This window comes from Dromiciops gliroides, chromosome 2 (genome assembly GCF_019393635.1).
Source record: "Dromiciops gliroides isolate mDroGli1 chromosome 2, mDroGli1.pri, whole genome shotgun sequence".
In the NCBI taxonomy this organism is placed as follows: Eukaryota; Metazoa; Chordata; class Mammalia; order Microbiotheria; family Microbiotheriidae; genus Dromiciops; species Dromiciops gliroides.
In genome coordinates, this window is record NC_057862.1 from 678,806,038 (window position 1) to 678,823,690 (window position 17,653).

A 17,653-nucleotide genomic window follows, 5' to 3' on the forward strand; every position below is an offset into this window, starting at 1 on the left:
AACCCCTATTAGATTGCTTGTCCTCTTTTGGAGTGGGGAGGGGAGGGAGGAAGGAAATTTGGAACCCAAAATCTTATACAAAATGAATGTTGAAAATGATCTTTACGTGTAATTGGGAAAAAACAACACTAATTACATTAAAAAAATAAAGCCAGCTTGGGGTGGGGAGGAAAGGGGGGAGGGAACAAATGTTGCTCCATCCCCCCCCCCAGCCACCTCAGTGATAAGGACAATGCTGTGCCCCAGGTAGGGCTGTTGGACAGGTAGGCTAATGTGCCACTTTAGGAAAAAATCTTCCATGGGGATGGTGTCATTTACACCGCCCCCCACTCTCACCTGACTCAGACTGCTCCCGGGAAGGGAGGGGATTCTGGGCTCCAGAAGGTTGTCCGGACAAGGGGGAGAGGGAAAAAGGGAGGAGGTCAGAGAGTCCTGGATTAGGAATTGGAATTCCCGATTTAGCGCTGCCATTTATGAGCAGTCATTGGCCTCCATGAGGTTTCCTAGGCTGTAAAATGATGGGGTCAGGTGTAACCTCTGAAGCACCGAGCTGCTCCAGGACCACATGAATGGAAGTCTAAGGACGTCGAGGTTTAAGGGCCCAGGCAAAGGAACCCAGGGAGAAAACTGGAGAAGGCGCAAAGAGAAGAGGGATGGAAATGGAAGGCTAATGGGTAAGAGGTCTGTGCACGTCAGGAGGGGAGGTCCAGGGACCAGGAACGGGTGGCCTGCCCAGTCATGGGGGGCCTAGGCTTCCAGTATCCAGGAGCAGGGCCAGTCTTGCCAGATGTAGCAGTAGCTCTCCGGGCTGGATTCCCTGCTCCGCTCCCCGCCCCCCCTCCCCAAGTGGTGGTGGTGGTGGTGGTGGTGGTGGCTGGAGGTGATTAGTCTCAGGTGTGAGGGGGAAGGACTGGCAGCCTGGTCTGCAATACATTGGAGGTGTGAGATTTCCCAGGAAAGGAAAAAGAGCCCAGCAGGGTGGCCAGTGTCTGTGTGTGTGTTGGGGAGGGGGTGTTACAGAGGGAGGAGCTGGAGGGGATTGGGGGAGGGGATGGGACTTCTCAGCTCCCCCTTAGGAAATGAGGCTTGACTGTGCTGCTGCAGAGGGTGCTTCAGGATGGAAGGGAGGGGTTTCTGTCTTCTCAGAACTTCTCATCTGGGGCCCCTCCTGTCCCCACGTGACCCTTCCCCAAGCCTCCACCTCTTCTTCCTCCATCCTTTTTCTTCTCTTATCCCCACCTGCTTTCCTGAATATGAGTCCCATGTCCTCCACCCTCCCCCCCTGCCCCCCAACCACCCACCCTTGGGCCCAACCCCTGCAGGTGGATAGACTCAGGCCTTCCTCTTTGAGTTCATCATAAAGGGTCAGGGTGGGATATGACCTTCCTGAACATCTGGAAAAATGCCCCCCTCTCAACAATTTCCCCCTTTGTTTTCATCCTTAATTAGCAATAACCTCAATTCAAAAACTACCTAATATACTGCGTGACCCCATTTCTCTAGGCCTTAGTTTCCTCATTTGTAAAATGCAGTAAGACCCCTTCCAGTTCTAACTCTATGATGCCTCCCCTCCTCCCCTAAACTGACTTGGTCTCTTGAGTTTGGCGTGCACTGGTCTCATTGACCAAAACCTCTTGAGTGATCTGCCTTATTAAAATGTCCCTAAGATAATAGATTTAGAGCCAAATTGATTCCAGTTCCCTCTTAGGCTTAAAAAGGTAGTGATTTTCTGGAGAATCACACGTCTAGTGAGGGAGTGAGTATTGAACCCCCAATCCATCCATTATTCTGATGCTTTCACCAGGCACACTTTGCCAAGGGGGCCTCCCAGGCAGACTCTTCACTGGTGGAGGCTTCTATACCTCCACCTCTGATAAATATGTGGGTTTAATCTATACCTTTATCCAAGTCGTGGAGATCAAACAAAAAGACCAACAAGAGATCCTTGTGGCACTCATGACTGCTCTGGGTTTGATCATTCAACTAGCTCTGAATCTATCTGACTATGCTCTCATTCAGCTCATAATCTCTCCATCTTGCTCACAAGACGAGCATGGCTGATTGTCAATTGCTTTGCTTAAAGTAAGGCAAATTCTGTCTAGAGAACTGCCCTAATCTGCCTGTCTAGTAAATCTGTCCAAAAAAGGAAATAAAGTTAGCACGGCATGGCCTGTTCTTAATGAAGTAATGCTGGGTCTTATTGATCACTGTTTCCTTTTCTACATATCTGTGAACCATCCTTTTAATGATATGTCCTAGAATTTTAATGGGAATTGAAGTCAAGATCATTGACCTATAGCAAAAACCTTATGCTATCTCCCTTCTTTTTGAAAATAGGGGTATTTTCCTATCACAAATCATAGGATCATAGATTCAAATCCAGAGGAGTCTTAGAGATCAGGTAGTACAACCTTCTTAAAACTGAGCATACCCAGTTGATACTACCACTAGGCCTGTTCTCAAATAGGATGAAAGAATTTAAGTTGGTCAGTTTCCTGGCATAGACATCTCTCTTTGAATGACTTTCCCCTTTCTTCCCCATTAGAATCATTTGTATTCCTAGCATCAACTTTCTCTGTAGAATTTTAAACCATGGGATCCTACCTATTCTTTCTCTAAACTCTTGGAAATCTGTTTTCCTCAAATCTAGTGTACAGTTTTTCCCTCCTTACCTAACATGAGTTCTGTAATGGCCACCCTCAAAGTGCTCATCATTCTACTTCAGCAATTGGACCCTCTATTTGTTTTCACTGAGATCTTTGCTTTAATAACTGAAGGACTAGGAGGGTGTCCATTAATTAAGGAACAACTTGAGTAACCTCAATTCCAATAAAATGTGACTCAGTTGGACCTTGAATCAGAAACACTTGAATTCAAATTCAACTTCTGACACTTATTTGCTGTGTAACTCTGTAGTCCCTTAATCTCTGTCTTCCTCAATTTTGTCAGCCACAGTCACATGTGCTGTGATTTGACTCTAACACAGTGATGTCATTTTGGTCCTCTTTGAGATCAAAGGACAACAACCAACCAATAGCACCTACCTCCCAGGATTTTTGTGAGGATCAAATGAGATAATATTTGCAAGGCACTTGCAAATCTTAAGTGCTACATAAATGCTAGCTATTATTAGTATTCTAAAAGACTGAAGCTGAATCATGCTACTCACCTCCTGACAAAGAGATGAATGGATTCAAGATACTAAATTAGACATATTTTAAGACTTGGCCAGTCTGGGAAGATGTTGGTTAAGGGAAGATATAAGAAGTTATCGAGAGCTTGGGAAGATTGTATGATGGAGGAGTGCAGGAGAAAGATTTATGCTATGACATCAGTATTGTAAAGAGAAACAATTGTGGAAGGCTCAAAAACTGATCAACACGATCAATTAGGATTCCAAAAGATAGACGATGAAAAGTGCTGCCCACGTCTTGACACAGAGGGTTCAGGATGCAAAAGAAAACGCCTATTTCTGGACATGGCTGATATGGGAATTTGTTTTTTCTTGACTAAGGCATATGTGTAGTAAGATTTTTTGTTTTGGTTTTTGTTTGGGGGAGGGGAGAAATAAATGTTATATAAAAATAAAATTTGATTTGAAAAGTATTTATCGAGAGGTTAGAATGAGGAGCCAAATCCAAGGTATCAGATTTGCTATGTCCACCCCCACCTTGGAATCTTTTCCAAGTTCGGTCCGCAGAAAGAAAAGAGGTGAGTAGTGGGACACCTCTTTCTCAGGTCCAGTCAGACTTCGGCTTCAATTTCCCAGGACCCACCCCTTCTTGTCTGGGGCGGGGGAGATACGGAAGTGGGAGTGTTGGTTTGTGGGGGGAGGGGAAGGAGCGGCTCGGGGTTAAGAGCTAGGAAACCCTCAACGTCCCGGATTCCCAGGTGCCTGAGGCTCTCGAGGCTTCCAGCCCCTCCCCAGCCTTAGGGTGCCGCAGGCCGAGGGTTTGGGAGGTCGGGGGGTGTGAGGGACTCTGGGTCTCCAAATTCCAAGAACGCCCTCCCACTTTGCATGTGAATGATTCCTTTTGCTTGGAGCTGGTGGGCAGGGGGTCGCCTTAAAAAGCTTCGGACTCCGCCCCCGACTCCCAGACTAGCTCCTGGCTCCCGGGACTGCATTTGCTGGTTTGCTCTGGGAAAGAAGGAGCTGGAGTGGAGAACCGCCCTCCCGTCTCCGTCCCGGCTCTGCCTCTAGCCCGGGCCAGCACCTGCTGCCCCAACATCTATCCCTGGACTCTGGTACCCCGGAGGCTCCAAGTCTGCTGTCCGCTGGGAGCCCGGCCGGCCACTGCCAGGCTGTCCGTCGGCCCTTCGACGGCGTTCCACTCCACCGCCCCGACGATTAGGTGAGCGTGCTCTCTTCTTCGCCAGCGCTCTGTGCCATTCTCTCCAACTTTCCAGCCGCCTCTCCAGCCGTCTGGCTCTTGTCCAAGGGGTTAAATCTCTCACTCCCTCTATATCTTCCTCATCTACGTTTCCCTCTGTTGCTCCAGGTTGCTCCCGATCTTCGCCACCCACGCCCCCGGCCCGCGGGCAGGGGTCCCAGCATGACCCAGAATGATGAGGGCAGACGCCCCTCTGACCCTCAGCGGCCCTTGGTTTCCTCCAAGTTGCCCTTCTCCATCGACTCTATCTTGTCCAAGGCCAACCCGCAGCCACGGGAATCCCCTCGGGTTTCTGCGGCCTTTGGAGAACCCCCGACCTCCCCGTTCACCCCGAACTGGCGGCTGTCCTGCGATTATTCTGTGCGCTGGGTGTCCCCTTATTCCAATCTTTATGTGTACCAGCCTTGTCCTAAGACCCTCTTGTCGGCGGCCCAAGTCCGGCACCCCGCTGGTGTCTTTCCAGACGTCGCCAGCCCTGTCAAAGGTAAGGGCCGGCCCTGACCCCTCAGGTCAGTGCGGTGCATCTATCTGTCCGTCTCTGGTATAGGGTTGCGGCCATCCTGGAACTGGAGGGTTGTGAGCAGCCTGGTACCTTGGACCTCTGGTATCTTAACGGTAGGAGTGTCTGAGCATGGGATGCAAAGGAAAGAAATTGACTTCTCCACCTGAGAGTAGATGGGGAGGAGGGTGCCCGGATGAAGGCTCCTAACCTACAGAGCTCTGTCTCTCCCTGCTCTTCCCCACCCACAGAGTCAGGGTAACACTTGGGCTCCTTTGCCAGGGGCTTAGCACTCCAACAGCAGGGTACAGGGATTCAGAACCAATCCTTCCTACATTAAATCATGCTGGACTCAAATAACAGCTACTTTCTGCTACTACTAAGTTTTGCACAGCTCTTTACAAATATCTCTTTAGATCCTCACAACCACCTTGGGGGGGGGGGTAGATATTTTTTAATTTATTTTTATTTATTTATTTTTTTAGTGAGGCAATTGGGGTTAAGTGACTTGCCCAGGGTCACACAGCTAGTAAGTGTTAAGTGTCTGAGGTCACATTTGAACTCAGGTACTCCTGAATCCAGGGCCGGTGCTCTATCCACTGCGCCACCTAGCTGCCCCTTGGGGGGTAGATATTAACATTACTCCCATTTGACAGGAGAGGAAACTGAGGCACACGGAAGTTAAGGGACTTGCCCAGGGTCCGGAGCTAGTAAGTGTCTGAGGCTGGGTTTGAACTTAGGTCTTCCTGACTCCAGGCCCAGTGAGTGCTCTAGCGACCATATAGTCCAGCTGGTTACTACATCGTTTTGTTTTGTTTTTTTTTGTGTGTGTGTGAGGTAATTGGGGTTAAGTGACTTGCCCAGGGTCACACAGCTGGTAAGTATCAAGTGTTTGAGGCCGCATGTGAACTCCAGTCCTGCTTCGGGGGCGGTGCTCTATCTACGGCACCACCTAGCTGCCCCCTACCGCTTTGTCTAGAATTCAAGGTTCCCTCCTAGTAATCTTAGTAGTTAAATCTTCATCCACCTTTCCCTTCCCTCTAGAAAATTTCAAAGTTATAGGAACTACTGACTTCTAAGCCTAGTTCAAGGCTGACTTATACTGAAACCTTCAGTGATTACTCAGCTTGTGGGGACCTTTTCCCTGCCCCCCATTTAGTCTAAAGCAGGGGCTTTTAACCTAGAGTCTGTGTCTTAGGTTTTTTGCTGTGGGTTTTTTTTTACATGCTGATAATTGTATTCCAGTATAATTGGTTTCCTTTGTAATCGTATGTATTTTATTTTATGCCCAAGAAGGGGTCCTTAGGTTTCCCCCAGACTCCCCAAAGGATCCCTGACACAGAAAAGGTTAAGAACCCCTAGTCTAAACTCCAACAATAGGTCACATTTACATAGTATTTTTATACAATGTTGTTGGGCAGGTAGGTGTAGCAGTGGATAGAATACTGGCCTTGGAGTCCAGAGGACCTGAATTCAAATCCAGACACAGACACTTCCTAACTGTGTGACGCTAGGCAAGTCACTTCACCCTATTTGCCTCAGTTTCCTCATCTGCCAAATGAGCTGGAGGAGGAAATGGCAAACCACTCCAGTATCTTTGTCAAGAAAACCCTGGGGCAGCTAGGTGGCACAGTGGATAAAGCACTGGCCTTGGATTCAGGAGTTCAAATCCAGCCTCAGACACTTGACACTAGCTGTGTGACCCTGGGCAAGTCACTTAACTCTCACTGCCCTGCAAAAAAAAAAAAAGAAAAAGAAAACCCTACAAAGGGCCAGGAAGAATTGGACATGACTGAAGAAATGACTGAACAACAAAAATATGGTGTTGTTGGCTCTTGAATGTTTTGCTTGTTTTTTTTTTTTTTTAGTGAGGCAAGTGGGGTTAAGTGACTTGCCCAGGGTCACACAGCTAGTAAGTGTTAAGTGTCTGAGGCCGGATTTGAACTCAGGTACTCCTGACTTCAGGGCCGGTGCTCTATCCACTGCGCCACCTAGCTGTCCATTTTGCTTGTTTGTTCTGTGCTCCAAGCAGCCCTGGGAGGTAGGTGGGTCATGCCATTATTTACCCGTTTTATAGAAGTAGAGGCAGCAAAACAGAGTGTATAAGAAGGAGGCAGCTAGCTAGGTGCTAGAGTGGATAGAATGTTGGACTTGGAGGAAAATCTGAGTTCAAATTCAACCATACTAACAGTGTGACCCTGGGCAAGTCACTTAACCTTTGTCTGCCTCAGTTCCCTCCGTAGTAAAATGGAAATAACAATAGTACCTGCCTCCCAGGCTTATTGTGAGGATTAAATGAGATAAATTGTCAACTAGTGCTGTGCTAAGCCCCGAGGATACAAAGAAAGACAAAAAACAGTCTCAGCCCTCAAGAGGGTCACAGTCTAATGGGGAAGACAACACATAAATAACTCTGAAACCAGATAGACAGGGTAAATTGGATGCATCTTTGAGGGACGGCACTAGCACTGGGGGTGGGGGGGACTTCTTGCAGAAGGTGGGATTTTAGCTGAGACTGTAAAGGGATCATTCCAGACCTGGGGGATAGGCAGAGAAAATGCAAAGAGCTGGAAGATGTAATGTCTTATTCGAGCCTCAGCAGACAAGAAAGTGTTTGCCCACCTTAAAGTGCTATATGTGTTAGCTTTTATTATGGAATTCAGGGTTCTGAGTCACGAATGGGGAGGCTCAATCCCCACCCCCTCCCCATGCTTACCAACTGTGTGACCCTGGGCAAGTTAATTAACCTTTGTGGGCCTCCAGTCACTCTATGGGACTTCCCTTATAGTCCATCTGCATTTGTAGAGGGAGTCTACCCCAGCAGGGGAGGAAATCTGGCAGCCCTCATGAGGAATGTCTGTGCTCATTGTCTCATGTAAGTAACATCCTCGGGGGCCACAACTGCTTGGCTTCATAGAAAGAGCTGGAAGGACCTCGGAGGTCTAGTCCAGCTCCTACCTACTCCCAAGGAGACCTCAGAGAACATGCCTTTGCTCAAAGACCTTCTGTGAGGGGGGCTTTTTGACTTCCATTTTGGACAGCTCCCATCCTTAGGAAGTTTTTCCTGACAATTGTTAGCAGTTTGCTTCTTGGGCCTTTAAACCCATTGCTGCTGGTCCTGTTATCCTGGTTCTGTCTTTTTTTGGGGGGGGGCAGTGGGGGTTAAGTGACTTGCCCAGGGTCACACAGCTAGTAAGTATCAAGTATCTGAGGCTGGATTTGAACTCAAGTACTCCTGACTCCAGGGCCGGTGCTCTACCTACTGCGCCACCTAGCTGCCCCAACTCTGGGCATTTTCTCTGGTTGTCCTCTAGTAACTGTTAAGTGTCTGAGGTCGGATTTGAACTCAGGTCCTCCTGAATCCAGGGCCAGTGCTTTATCCACTGTGCCACCTAGCTTCCCCCGCCCCCCCTCCCGTTCTGTCTTCAAACGGAGCAAGTCTATTGTCAGACACAAACTTCTTCAGTCTGGCATTCAAAGCCCATTGCCATCTTGCTTTCCCAGGCTTCTCTACATGCTCTTCCCCTTGTCTCTTTTTCTAGAGAAAGTGTGTCTCTCTGTCTCTGTCTTTATCTCTCTGACTCTCTTCTCTTTCTGTTTCTGTCTCCCTCCTATGTCTCTCTGTCTCTCTCTTCTCTGTTTCTCTTATGTCTGTGTCTCTGTCTCTCCTGTCTCCTCTCTGTGTCTCTGTCTCTGTCTGTCTGTCTTGTCCTTTTCTATATCCAGGCCATTGCACAGGGCTACCCCAATACCCAAACTACTCTCCCTCCTCTGCCTCTCAGAAGTCTTCGTCTCCTTCACAGCCCTCCTCAACTATATATGAGGGAGGCCTTTCCTGCCTTTGCCTCCTCTCATTACCTTGTTTTTGTATCTCCTCCTTGTGTCTGTCCTCCCTCCCCCCATTAGATCTAAGCTTCAGAGAGTATAAGCTTCCTGAAGACAAGCACAGTTCAATTTTCCATCCCTTAGCACATAATAATCAATGCTTAGGGGGCTGCTAGGTGGCTCAGTGGATTAGAGCACTGGCTCTGGAGTCAGGAGGACCTGAATTCGAATCCAGCTTCAGACACTTGATACTAGCTGTGTGACCCTGGGCAAGTCACTTAACCCTCATTGCACCACAGAAAAACAAGCAAAAAATAATTAAAATAATCAATGCTTATTGGCTGATTGAATCCAACTCCTTTCCCGCAAGACAGCCCTTTAAATACTTGGTGGCAGGGGGCAGCTAGGTGGCGCAGTGGATAGAGCACCGGCCCTGGATTCAGGAGTACCTGAGTTCAAATCCAGCCTCAGAAACTTGACACTTACTAGCTGTGTGACCCTGGGCAAGTCACTTAACCCCCATTGCCCCGCAAAAAAACCCAAATAAATACTTGGTGCCAGCTCTCCTATTCCCCTTAGTCTTCTTTTCCAGGCAACAAAACCCTCCTATGAGGAGTCCCCGAGGCCCTGCACTATCCTGGCTGCCTTTCTCTGAACCTTCACCTGTTTATTAGCATCTAGAAATTGTGTAGCTGGGGCAGCTAGGTGGCGAAGTAGATAAAGCACTGGCCTTGGATTCAGGAGGACCCGAGTTCAAATCCGAACTCGGACACTTGACATTAGCTGTGTGACCCTGGGCAAGTCACTTAACCCCAATTGCCTCACCAAAAAGAAATTGTGTAGCCCAGGACAAAGCACCACCCTCTAGACCTAGCCTGAGCAGGCCAGGGTAGAGGAGAACTATCTCCTTATTCTTCAGTTACATGTAAGGGTAGTTTTCAACATTCATTTTCATAAGAGTTAAAGTTCCAAATTTTTCTCCCTCCCTTTCCTCCCCCCTCCACAAGACATCAACCAATCTGATATAGGTCACATAATATCTCCTTATTCTCGGAGGGAGTTTTGTGGTCCTTGTATCACTCTCCAGCTACTAGCATAATGCCTAGTATACAGTTAGTGCTTAATAAATTTGTGTTACTTAATTGACTGTAAACACTTCCTTCGAAGTGTTGTGAGGATGAAAGATCACAGATAAATCATTTTGTAAACCTTAACGTACCATGGAAATAAATGCTGTTCATAATCTCATCAATAAGTGCTATTATTAAGCATAACCAAGTTCAAATTATACTTTTTAAAGTTTTCTGGGTCAGATTAGTAAACAGTCCTGCTCACTGATCTGTCCAGCAGCTTGTCCTAGAAGACTGTCCTCCCATTCCCTAATTGTGGCACTTCATGGTCCATCCTGGAGTTATGGGGTAGGGAGTGGTTCATTCCATCCCCCTGGGTTCCTGGTTTGGTGGGACACACACACACACCCTCCCTCTTTTCTGCCAGTCCACAGCTGTCTTAATTGAGCGCTCTGGCCTTTTTACAAACACTTCCCTGCTCTCTATTTAAACATCTGGAGGCAGGAGCTAGTTAAATCTACATGGTCAGGTGACAAAGACAGCCCTCTGGGATTTTCCCAGCATGGGGCCACTTGAGAGAGGAGGGGAAAACCCAATTAGTTCAGGTGATTCCTTTAGCAACACTTTCTTTTCAGGGCCAAAGGCTGGGAGCTCAGGCCTAAGTCTTTAGAAGCCCTGGCCAGGCAAACCTCTGGGAAGATAGTTTCCAATTTCCCCATGGTGGCTTTCAGGAAATCTCTGGCCTGAAGCCTTCTAAAAGGGAAACTGAGCCTAGCCCAGGGCTTTGCACACAGTAGGTTGTTTAATCTGTATTTGTTGTACACTGCAGGTTGTTCTCTCTCATATGTGTGTGTGTGTGTGTGTGTTTAGATGCATGCACGAATAGTGTGTGTGTGTATTGATGGGTTTATTGAATGGAAAACAGATTTTTACCCTGGGGCCTCAATGCCCGGCAGGGACCAGGATCCTTGGAGGATTTCCCAACTCTAGCATATCGCCCTGACAGAGAATTGGGAAGATCTCTAACTGGCTCCCTTTCCCTTTCTCCCCAAAGTTCATAGTGAAGATTACACTGAGCACTTTATCCCTTTCTCTCCTCTTTGTGACCATTGGCTGATATTAGGGGCAAGAAGTTGAGTGTGTGGCTTAGAATCACAGCTTTTCCTCTTTTTTTTTTTTTTTGGTGAGGCTATTGGAGTTAAGTGACTTGCCCAGGGTCACACAGCTAGTAAGTGTCAAATGTCTGAGGCCAGATTTGAACTCAGGTACTCCTGACTCTAGAACCGGTGCTCTATCCACTGCGCCACCTAGCCACCCCACAGCTTTTCCTCTTAAAGGTTGAACTGTAAACCGTTGGGCCTGCTCTAACAAATCACCCATCTGGCCAGAGCGAAGGGGAGAAAGCAAGAAGAAAGGTCATGATTATCTTTAAAAAAAAAAAAATAGTATATTGGGGGGGGGGCAGCTAGGTAGCGCACAGTGGATAGAGCACCAGCCCTGGATTCAGGAGGACCTGAGTTCAAATCCGGCCTCAGACACTTGACACTTACTAGCTGTGTGACCCTGGGCAAGTCACTTAACCCCAATTGGCTCACCAAATAAAACCCAAACAAAAACAAAAACAAAGAAAAGGAGCTAAGGAAGCTAAAAGGTGCAGGCCAGGAGGAAGAGCCAGTGTCCCTCCAGGTGTAGACAGCCAGCACAAAGACCTGGAGGGACAGGAGGTGAGGTGGTGTGCTTAAGAACCTCCTAGTGGACTGGCTGGCTAGTAGAGTGAGTAAATGAGTGAGTGGATGGGAGTAGAGTATGAAGGCTGGTGGGGGGCTTTAAATGAATTGTTATCTCCCCTCCCCCAACATAGATGTAAACCCTTTGGGGGCGGAGCCATTTCGTTTTTTGTCTTTGTATCTCCATTACCAGCATAGGAGAGTGCCCAGTATACAGTAGGGCCTTCATAAATGCTTGCTGCTTGCTTTGTGCGGGAGGCTTGAGGGTGGGGATGGATTTGCCTATAAACTCAGGACTGCTGGATTCTTCCCTTCCTAGGACTGGAGCGAGCTGAGCACTCAGCCCTGCAGGGACCCTTTACCTGGGGCCAGGTCGACTTCCTGAACAAGATAAATGGAAGCTCCAAGTCAAGCCGGAAGAGGAGCCGAACCGTGTTCAGCTCTGAGCAGCTGGAGGAACTGGAGAAGGCCTTCTTGAAGCAGCCATACCTAGTGGGCACGGAGAGGACTCAGCTAGCCAAGCAGCTGCATCTCTCAGAGACCCAGGTGGGAAGCCCCTGCCCTTGCCTCCCACCTTCCTATTCATGCAGTCCTGCTATGTGTGAATCCATCATTTCACCAGGCAGGAGGATACCCATCTGGTGAGGAGCTGAGCTGGTCTGAGAATGGCAGGACTGTCTCTTCGTCCAATGCCTTTCCAGCTCAGTGACACCCCCCCCCCCAGCATTTGTGTTGTGTTGGTATAATCTTGGGTGGGGGGAAACCTTCTTACCACAGAAAAGAGGCTTCCAGAGAAGACTTGCAATGTAGGAGCTGGGGTGGAGGTGGGCTTCCAGGGAGGGGATGTTGAGCTAGATCGCCGTGAGCCTTGCATGCCAAGCTAAGCTGATCCCAAGATGCCTCCCAGAGCCAAGCCCAAGAGACTGTTTCTCTATGTGGTGTTTCTGATTATCCATGAAGGTATGACCCACCCGCCAACCTGCTTTGTGACTTCAAAGTTTCTGCCTCTTCTCAGCAAAGGTGACCCCCCCTGGCATTTGCCCCAAGGGGAGATGGAGGCTCAGAGAGTAACCTCTGGTCTTACCCTCACCTACAACACAGGTGAAGGTGTGGTTCCAGAACCGCAGGATAAAGGGTCGAAAGCAAAGCCTGGAACAGAAGAAGAAAAAGGTGCCCGGCCCTGCCCAGGTGTCTCTTTCCCCACCCATGTCACCCCAGGAGCCCAGCAGCAGCAGCAGCGGAGAAGACAAAGATGGTATGTAACACCCCCCACCTTGGTCCCCATTGACTTAGTTCTGTTCCGGTGGGAAGTGGACCCGGGTGGGAAGTGGACCCGGGTGGGAAGTGGACCTGGGTGGGAAGTGGACCCGGGTCGTTTAGCTGGGTCTTCCTTCCCCTTCTTCCCCTCCTCTGCCTTGCTTTGGGCTGACACTCAGGAGCCAGCAGGCTCCTTCCAGTCTCCTCGATGGCTCTGTCCCTTTCCCCTGACTTTAAACTTCCTTCCTGTGAAATAGAAAGCTCCCCTACCTTAATCTGGTCTTCCCTCCTTGATGCCTGGGAGAGCAAAGAGCAGGAAGTGGGAAATGACAATCAGACAAGCGTCACGCCTAATTCCTTACCCCTTCTTGTGCCTTGTGTCTATCCCCAGTCCCTTGTCTGCCTGACCCAAGGGGGCAGAGGCCTTCTGTCTTCCCCAAAGTGAGGTCAAGAGTCCTTGGTCTCTTTGGCCATCAGATTATTGTTTGAGAAAGCTTGATACCACAACTCTGGACAAATCACTTCACTTGCTCAGGCCTCAGTTTCCTCAGATGTAAAACAGGACGTTGAGACAAGATGCCCTCTGCAGGGACCCATATTTGTGAGCTCAGATCGCGGATCCCAGCCTGGGAAAGACCACAAAGACCATGGCCTAATTTTTCTCTTTTGCAGATGATAAAACTGAGGCATGGTCACAGGAGGCATGGGGGGGGGGCCCGCGGCGCGAGGCAGAGCTAGAGCATCTATTGTGGTCACTGCTGGCCACCACGCTCTCCTCTACTCCATCCATGTTTGCCAAAGGATTTGTGAGAAAGGCATAAAAACTGTCTGAAATTGGGTCCGCATTTATGCTCTGGTTTCTTAGCAGGGTCCTCCCTCCTGCCCATGAATCCTTTTATTTATTCTCTGAATGTGGGGCAGCTAGGTGGCGCAGTGGATAGAGCACTGGCCCTGGAGTCAGGAGGACCTGAGTTCAAATCCGGCCTCAGAAACTTAATACTTACTAGCTGTGTGACCCTGGGCAAGTCACTTAACCCCAATTGCCTCACAAAAAAACAAAACAAAACTATTCTCTGAATGCCAGAGTTGAAGTGGGAGGTGGAAGACACTGGGGAAAGGGCAATCTGGCTTAAGTGACTTGCCAGGGTCACACAGCTAGTAAATGTTTGAGTCTGGATCTGAACTTGGGTCCTTCTGACTCTAAGTGCACTTTACAAAGCTGTAAAGTCCCTTACAAAAGGGAAGAGATGCCCCCTGAGGGGCTCTGTATCTGTGCTCCCACTACTTGCCCTTATCAAAGAGTGAGGGATTCTTGTCCTGTCAAAGCAGTGGGTTAAGAACCACATATGGAGGCTGGGTCTACATCCTGCCTCTCTAAGGAAGGGTTAATTCTTGCTGAGGCCCTGGAAAATGCAGGTGGAGAAAGGAAGGGGGCCTGCAGGTGTGTCTATTGGTCCCCTGGGCTGGGCAAGGGGGCCTCTTGACTGGGCCTCCCCAGCTGAAGGCTGGCTCCCAGGAGCTCAGAGGGAGGGAGTGGGGGAGGCGAGGAAGCACTTAACCCATTCTTACCTGGGTTATTTTTCTCTACTCTCCTCCAAATTTCATCTTTCCCCTTCCCTAGAAGCTTGGGGAGCATGGATTTCTTGGGAAACCACAGTTTAGAGAAGGGTAGGGGCTAACCTAAGAGCCAAGTCAACCTCCGGGATGGAAGGTTAGACGGGGAGAGGCCATTCACTTGTTCTCATTTCACCACCTGGCTTTGGAAGGGCTGTGGGCTCATTCATACAGGTGCTGGGTCTATGTATTTGAATTAGGACTTTATAATAAATGATGCTGTGTTCTTAGGTTGCCCAAAGGAGTCTGCATCTTCCAGAATGCCCAGCCATTATCCTTGTCCTGTCCTCCAATCAGCAGGGCCATGGGCTTGTGGATCCCACTCAGCCCCCAGCCTCCCTGGCAGTCTCCGAGGGGAAGGAGGTGGCTCCACAGCATTTGTCCCCTCAGAGGGGCTGCCAGGAGGCACGTCAGGATCTTCGGATCTCCAAGGGAAGCCAGCTGGGCTGGCCACACTTCTCTCAGCCAACCATCCTTCAGTAGTTCAATTCTACAAACGTTAAATTCTTATGATTTATGTCCAACCAAGTGGCATTGGAGACAAGAAGACCTCAGTTCAAGTCTCGACTCAAACACTTAGTAGTTGTGTGACTCTGGGCCAGTCACTGGACTAGTCCCTCAGTGTCCCCAGGAAGCTCCCAAAGAATAAGGTAAATATCTTCATCAGTGAAAAGAGTTTTCACACAGGGAGACCCCCACATTGATGAAAGCACTGGTTGGAATAGCAACAAAAAGCTGCAAGACACTGAATACCCAACCAACGGGCCCTGAATTCGAGAAGCCTTCTACTGGGGTGGGAGGCAGTTATGGGGGGAGTGGGAGGGGCTGGTGATAAAATGTCTTCAGTGGGTCAGTGATCAGGGCGTTCCTTTCAACATCTCTGTCCATATTCTCATCCCCCCACCTCAGTTGTACTGCAGCCTCTCTAGACAGAAGGTCTATAGATCCGGCCCTAGTCCCTCTCCTGAGTTCTAGCTTTTCACCACCTGGGAGACCTCTTCAATTGGACATCCTGGAAGCATCTCACATACTGGACACATCCCAAAGTCTGCAGACATCTCTCTCCCCCCAAACCCTGCCCTCTTACCAACATCCCCATTTCTTTGTTGGGCATAACCATTCCCTCAGTCACCCAGGCTTGCAACTTGGGGGTCCTCCTTGACTTCTGGACACCTGCACTCACCCCACATATCCCATCTCTTGCCAGGTCTTGTCCTGTCCACCTTCATACCCTCTCCTGGATGTCCCCTTCTCTCCCCTCAAACTACACCCTGCCCCCACCCTTTGCAGGTGTTCGTCTCCTTTTCCTTTCCTCTCTGCTGTTCCAAGAACCTTCTAATTGTTCTGCATGGGGGTTCCTGAGTTGTAGTACTTGAGAACCCTTAGCACCTTAGGGTTACCCCTTAGAACCCAGAGGAGAGGAGTAGTGAATTATCCTCTGGGGCCCAAGCCTGGATATTAGGGAAGTCGATCCAGAGGGGTTGATACATTTATAGTAAGCTACAATATAATTTCTGTCCTGGATTTTGAACTTTGTAAAGAACTTTGTAAAATTGTGAAATGTAGAGGAGTTTTATAGGAAAGAGTAAAATAAAATAAGATTAAAGTATTTTTTTAAAAGACCCTACCCAAGCCAGATTTTATCCACTTTTGGGTTTTTTTGTTTTGTTTTTTTGCAGGGCAATGGGGGTTATGTGACTTACCCAGGGTCACACAGCTAGTAAGCGCCAAGTGTCTGAGGTCAGATTTGAACTCGGGTACTCCTGAATCCAGGGCCGGTGCTTTATCCACTGCACCACCTATCCGCCCCAATTTTATCCACTTTTACAAAGGGTATTTGCTAAGCAGATAAAGTAGACTTTTTACAGAAATATCCCCCTAAACCAGGAACACATTCTCTTTTTACATACACGCAAGGTCCCACAGAAGAGTTGGCTCACACTTATAGAACGAACACATATGGCCAAAGGGTAAAGTCACAATTCCAAGAAGTCAGCCTTGGTTAATGCAAATGGTTAATTGGGGCAAAAAACTAGAAGAGTTACTGGTTGGGTCACTGTTATCAAGTCACTTAACCTCTTGCCTCAGTTATCTTCTCCCTAAAATGGGGCCAGCACTTACCTCAATGGGTTGTGAGGATCAAATATTGGTAAAACTCTTTGCAAACTTTAAAGTGCTTATACAAATACTAGCTGTTATTATCATTCTCAATTTTTTGATCCAGGAGTCTCTTCCAGTCATGCAAATAAACATCTAATTTCAGTCCACAAGCCTTTATTAGGCTCTGTGTGCTGGGGGTCAACATGCAGGATGGGTATACAGAGGGGGAAATGGGGAAAAGTGCCTCCTGTCTTTGAAGGAAACCAGAGGCAAGGCTGGGGCACGGAGGGAGAACCTTGCTAAGAAAAATGGAAAAACCCTTCCAGTGACAGTATCTACTGATTTCCTTCATTTTTTTGGTTCATTCAGGAGATAGCAATACAAGGAATTGGTCTCCAGCTTGAGGCTGACAAGGAAGGGGGGGAGGGGGGGTGGCAGGTGACCTTGGGGAGAGCCTCTGACATTGCCTTGTAGGGGAAGAGCAGGGCACAAGTGAGATGGGGCAGAGGAGCTTCCAAGGCAGGTGGGTGCACCTGTGGAGGGGGCGTGGCCAATCACTCCAGGTCTCAGGAGATGTACAGAGGGGCTGCCTAGGGCCCTCCTACAGTAGATTGGGTAATAGTGGGTAGGGGACTGACGGAAGGGCCCAGAAAGAAGACCCCTTGGCTGTTAGCTTTGAAGGCAGAGATCCCCATCTCTCAGGGAGGGTCCTAGTTGAGGAATGGAGGAGGCCAGGACAACAGAGAGAGGAGGGGGAGTCATACCGGTGCTGCACACCTGTAACACTGCGGGAGATGCTGAGGCTGGAGGATCTCTAGAGATCCCCGCCCCCTCCGCTTAATAACCAGGAGGGGGCGTGGCATGGAGAGAAGAGAGGCGGGGCCAGAGAGGGAGACGGTCTTAGGGGGCGGGGCCAGAGATGGAGAAGACCTTGGGGGGCGGGGCCAGAGAACAAGAAAGCAGAAGAGGGTGGGGCTACGGAGACGACTGGGAGGGGAGCTGGCGAGGGGGCGGGGCGGAGCCCTAGAGCGGGCAGGAGAGGGTGGGCAAGGTCAGAGAGAGAGTGAGGGAATGAGAGCTGGGTGGGCGGGAAGATGAGAGGAGGGCGGAGCCAGAAGAGGAATTGCAGGAAGAGGGCGGGGTCAGGCCCCGGTGGCCTCGAGGAGTCGG

The 17,653-nt window shown here is 49.2% G+C and overlaps 1 protein-coding gene across 1 annotated transcript; it reads left to right on the top strand.

Annotated features, from left to right (window-relative positions):
- Positions 1-4,553: 4,553 nt before the first annotated feature.
- Positions 4,554-14,866, top strand: LOC122739624 (homeobox protein not2-like). The gene is made up of 4 exons (XM_043981289.1): positions 4,554-4,875; positions 11,832-12,058; positions 12,614-12,767; positions 14,643-14,866. The coding sequence occupies exons 1-4, from the start codon at positions 4,554-4,556 to the stop codon at positions 14,864-14,866; spliced, it is 927 nt and encodes a 308-aa protein (XP_043837224.1).
- Positions 14,867-17,653: the final 2,787 nt, after the last annotated feature.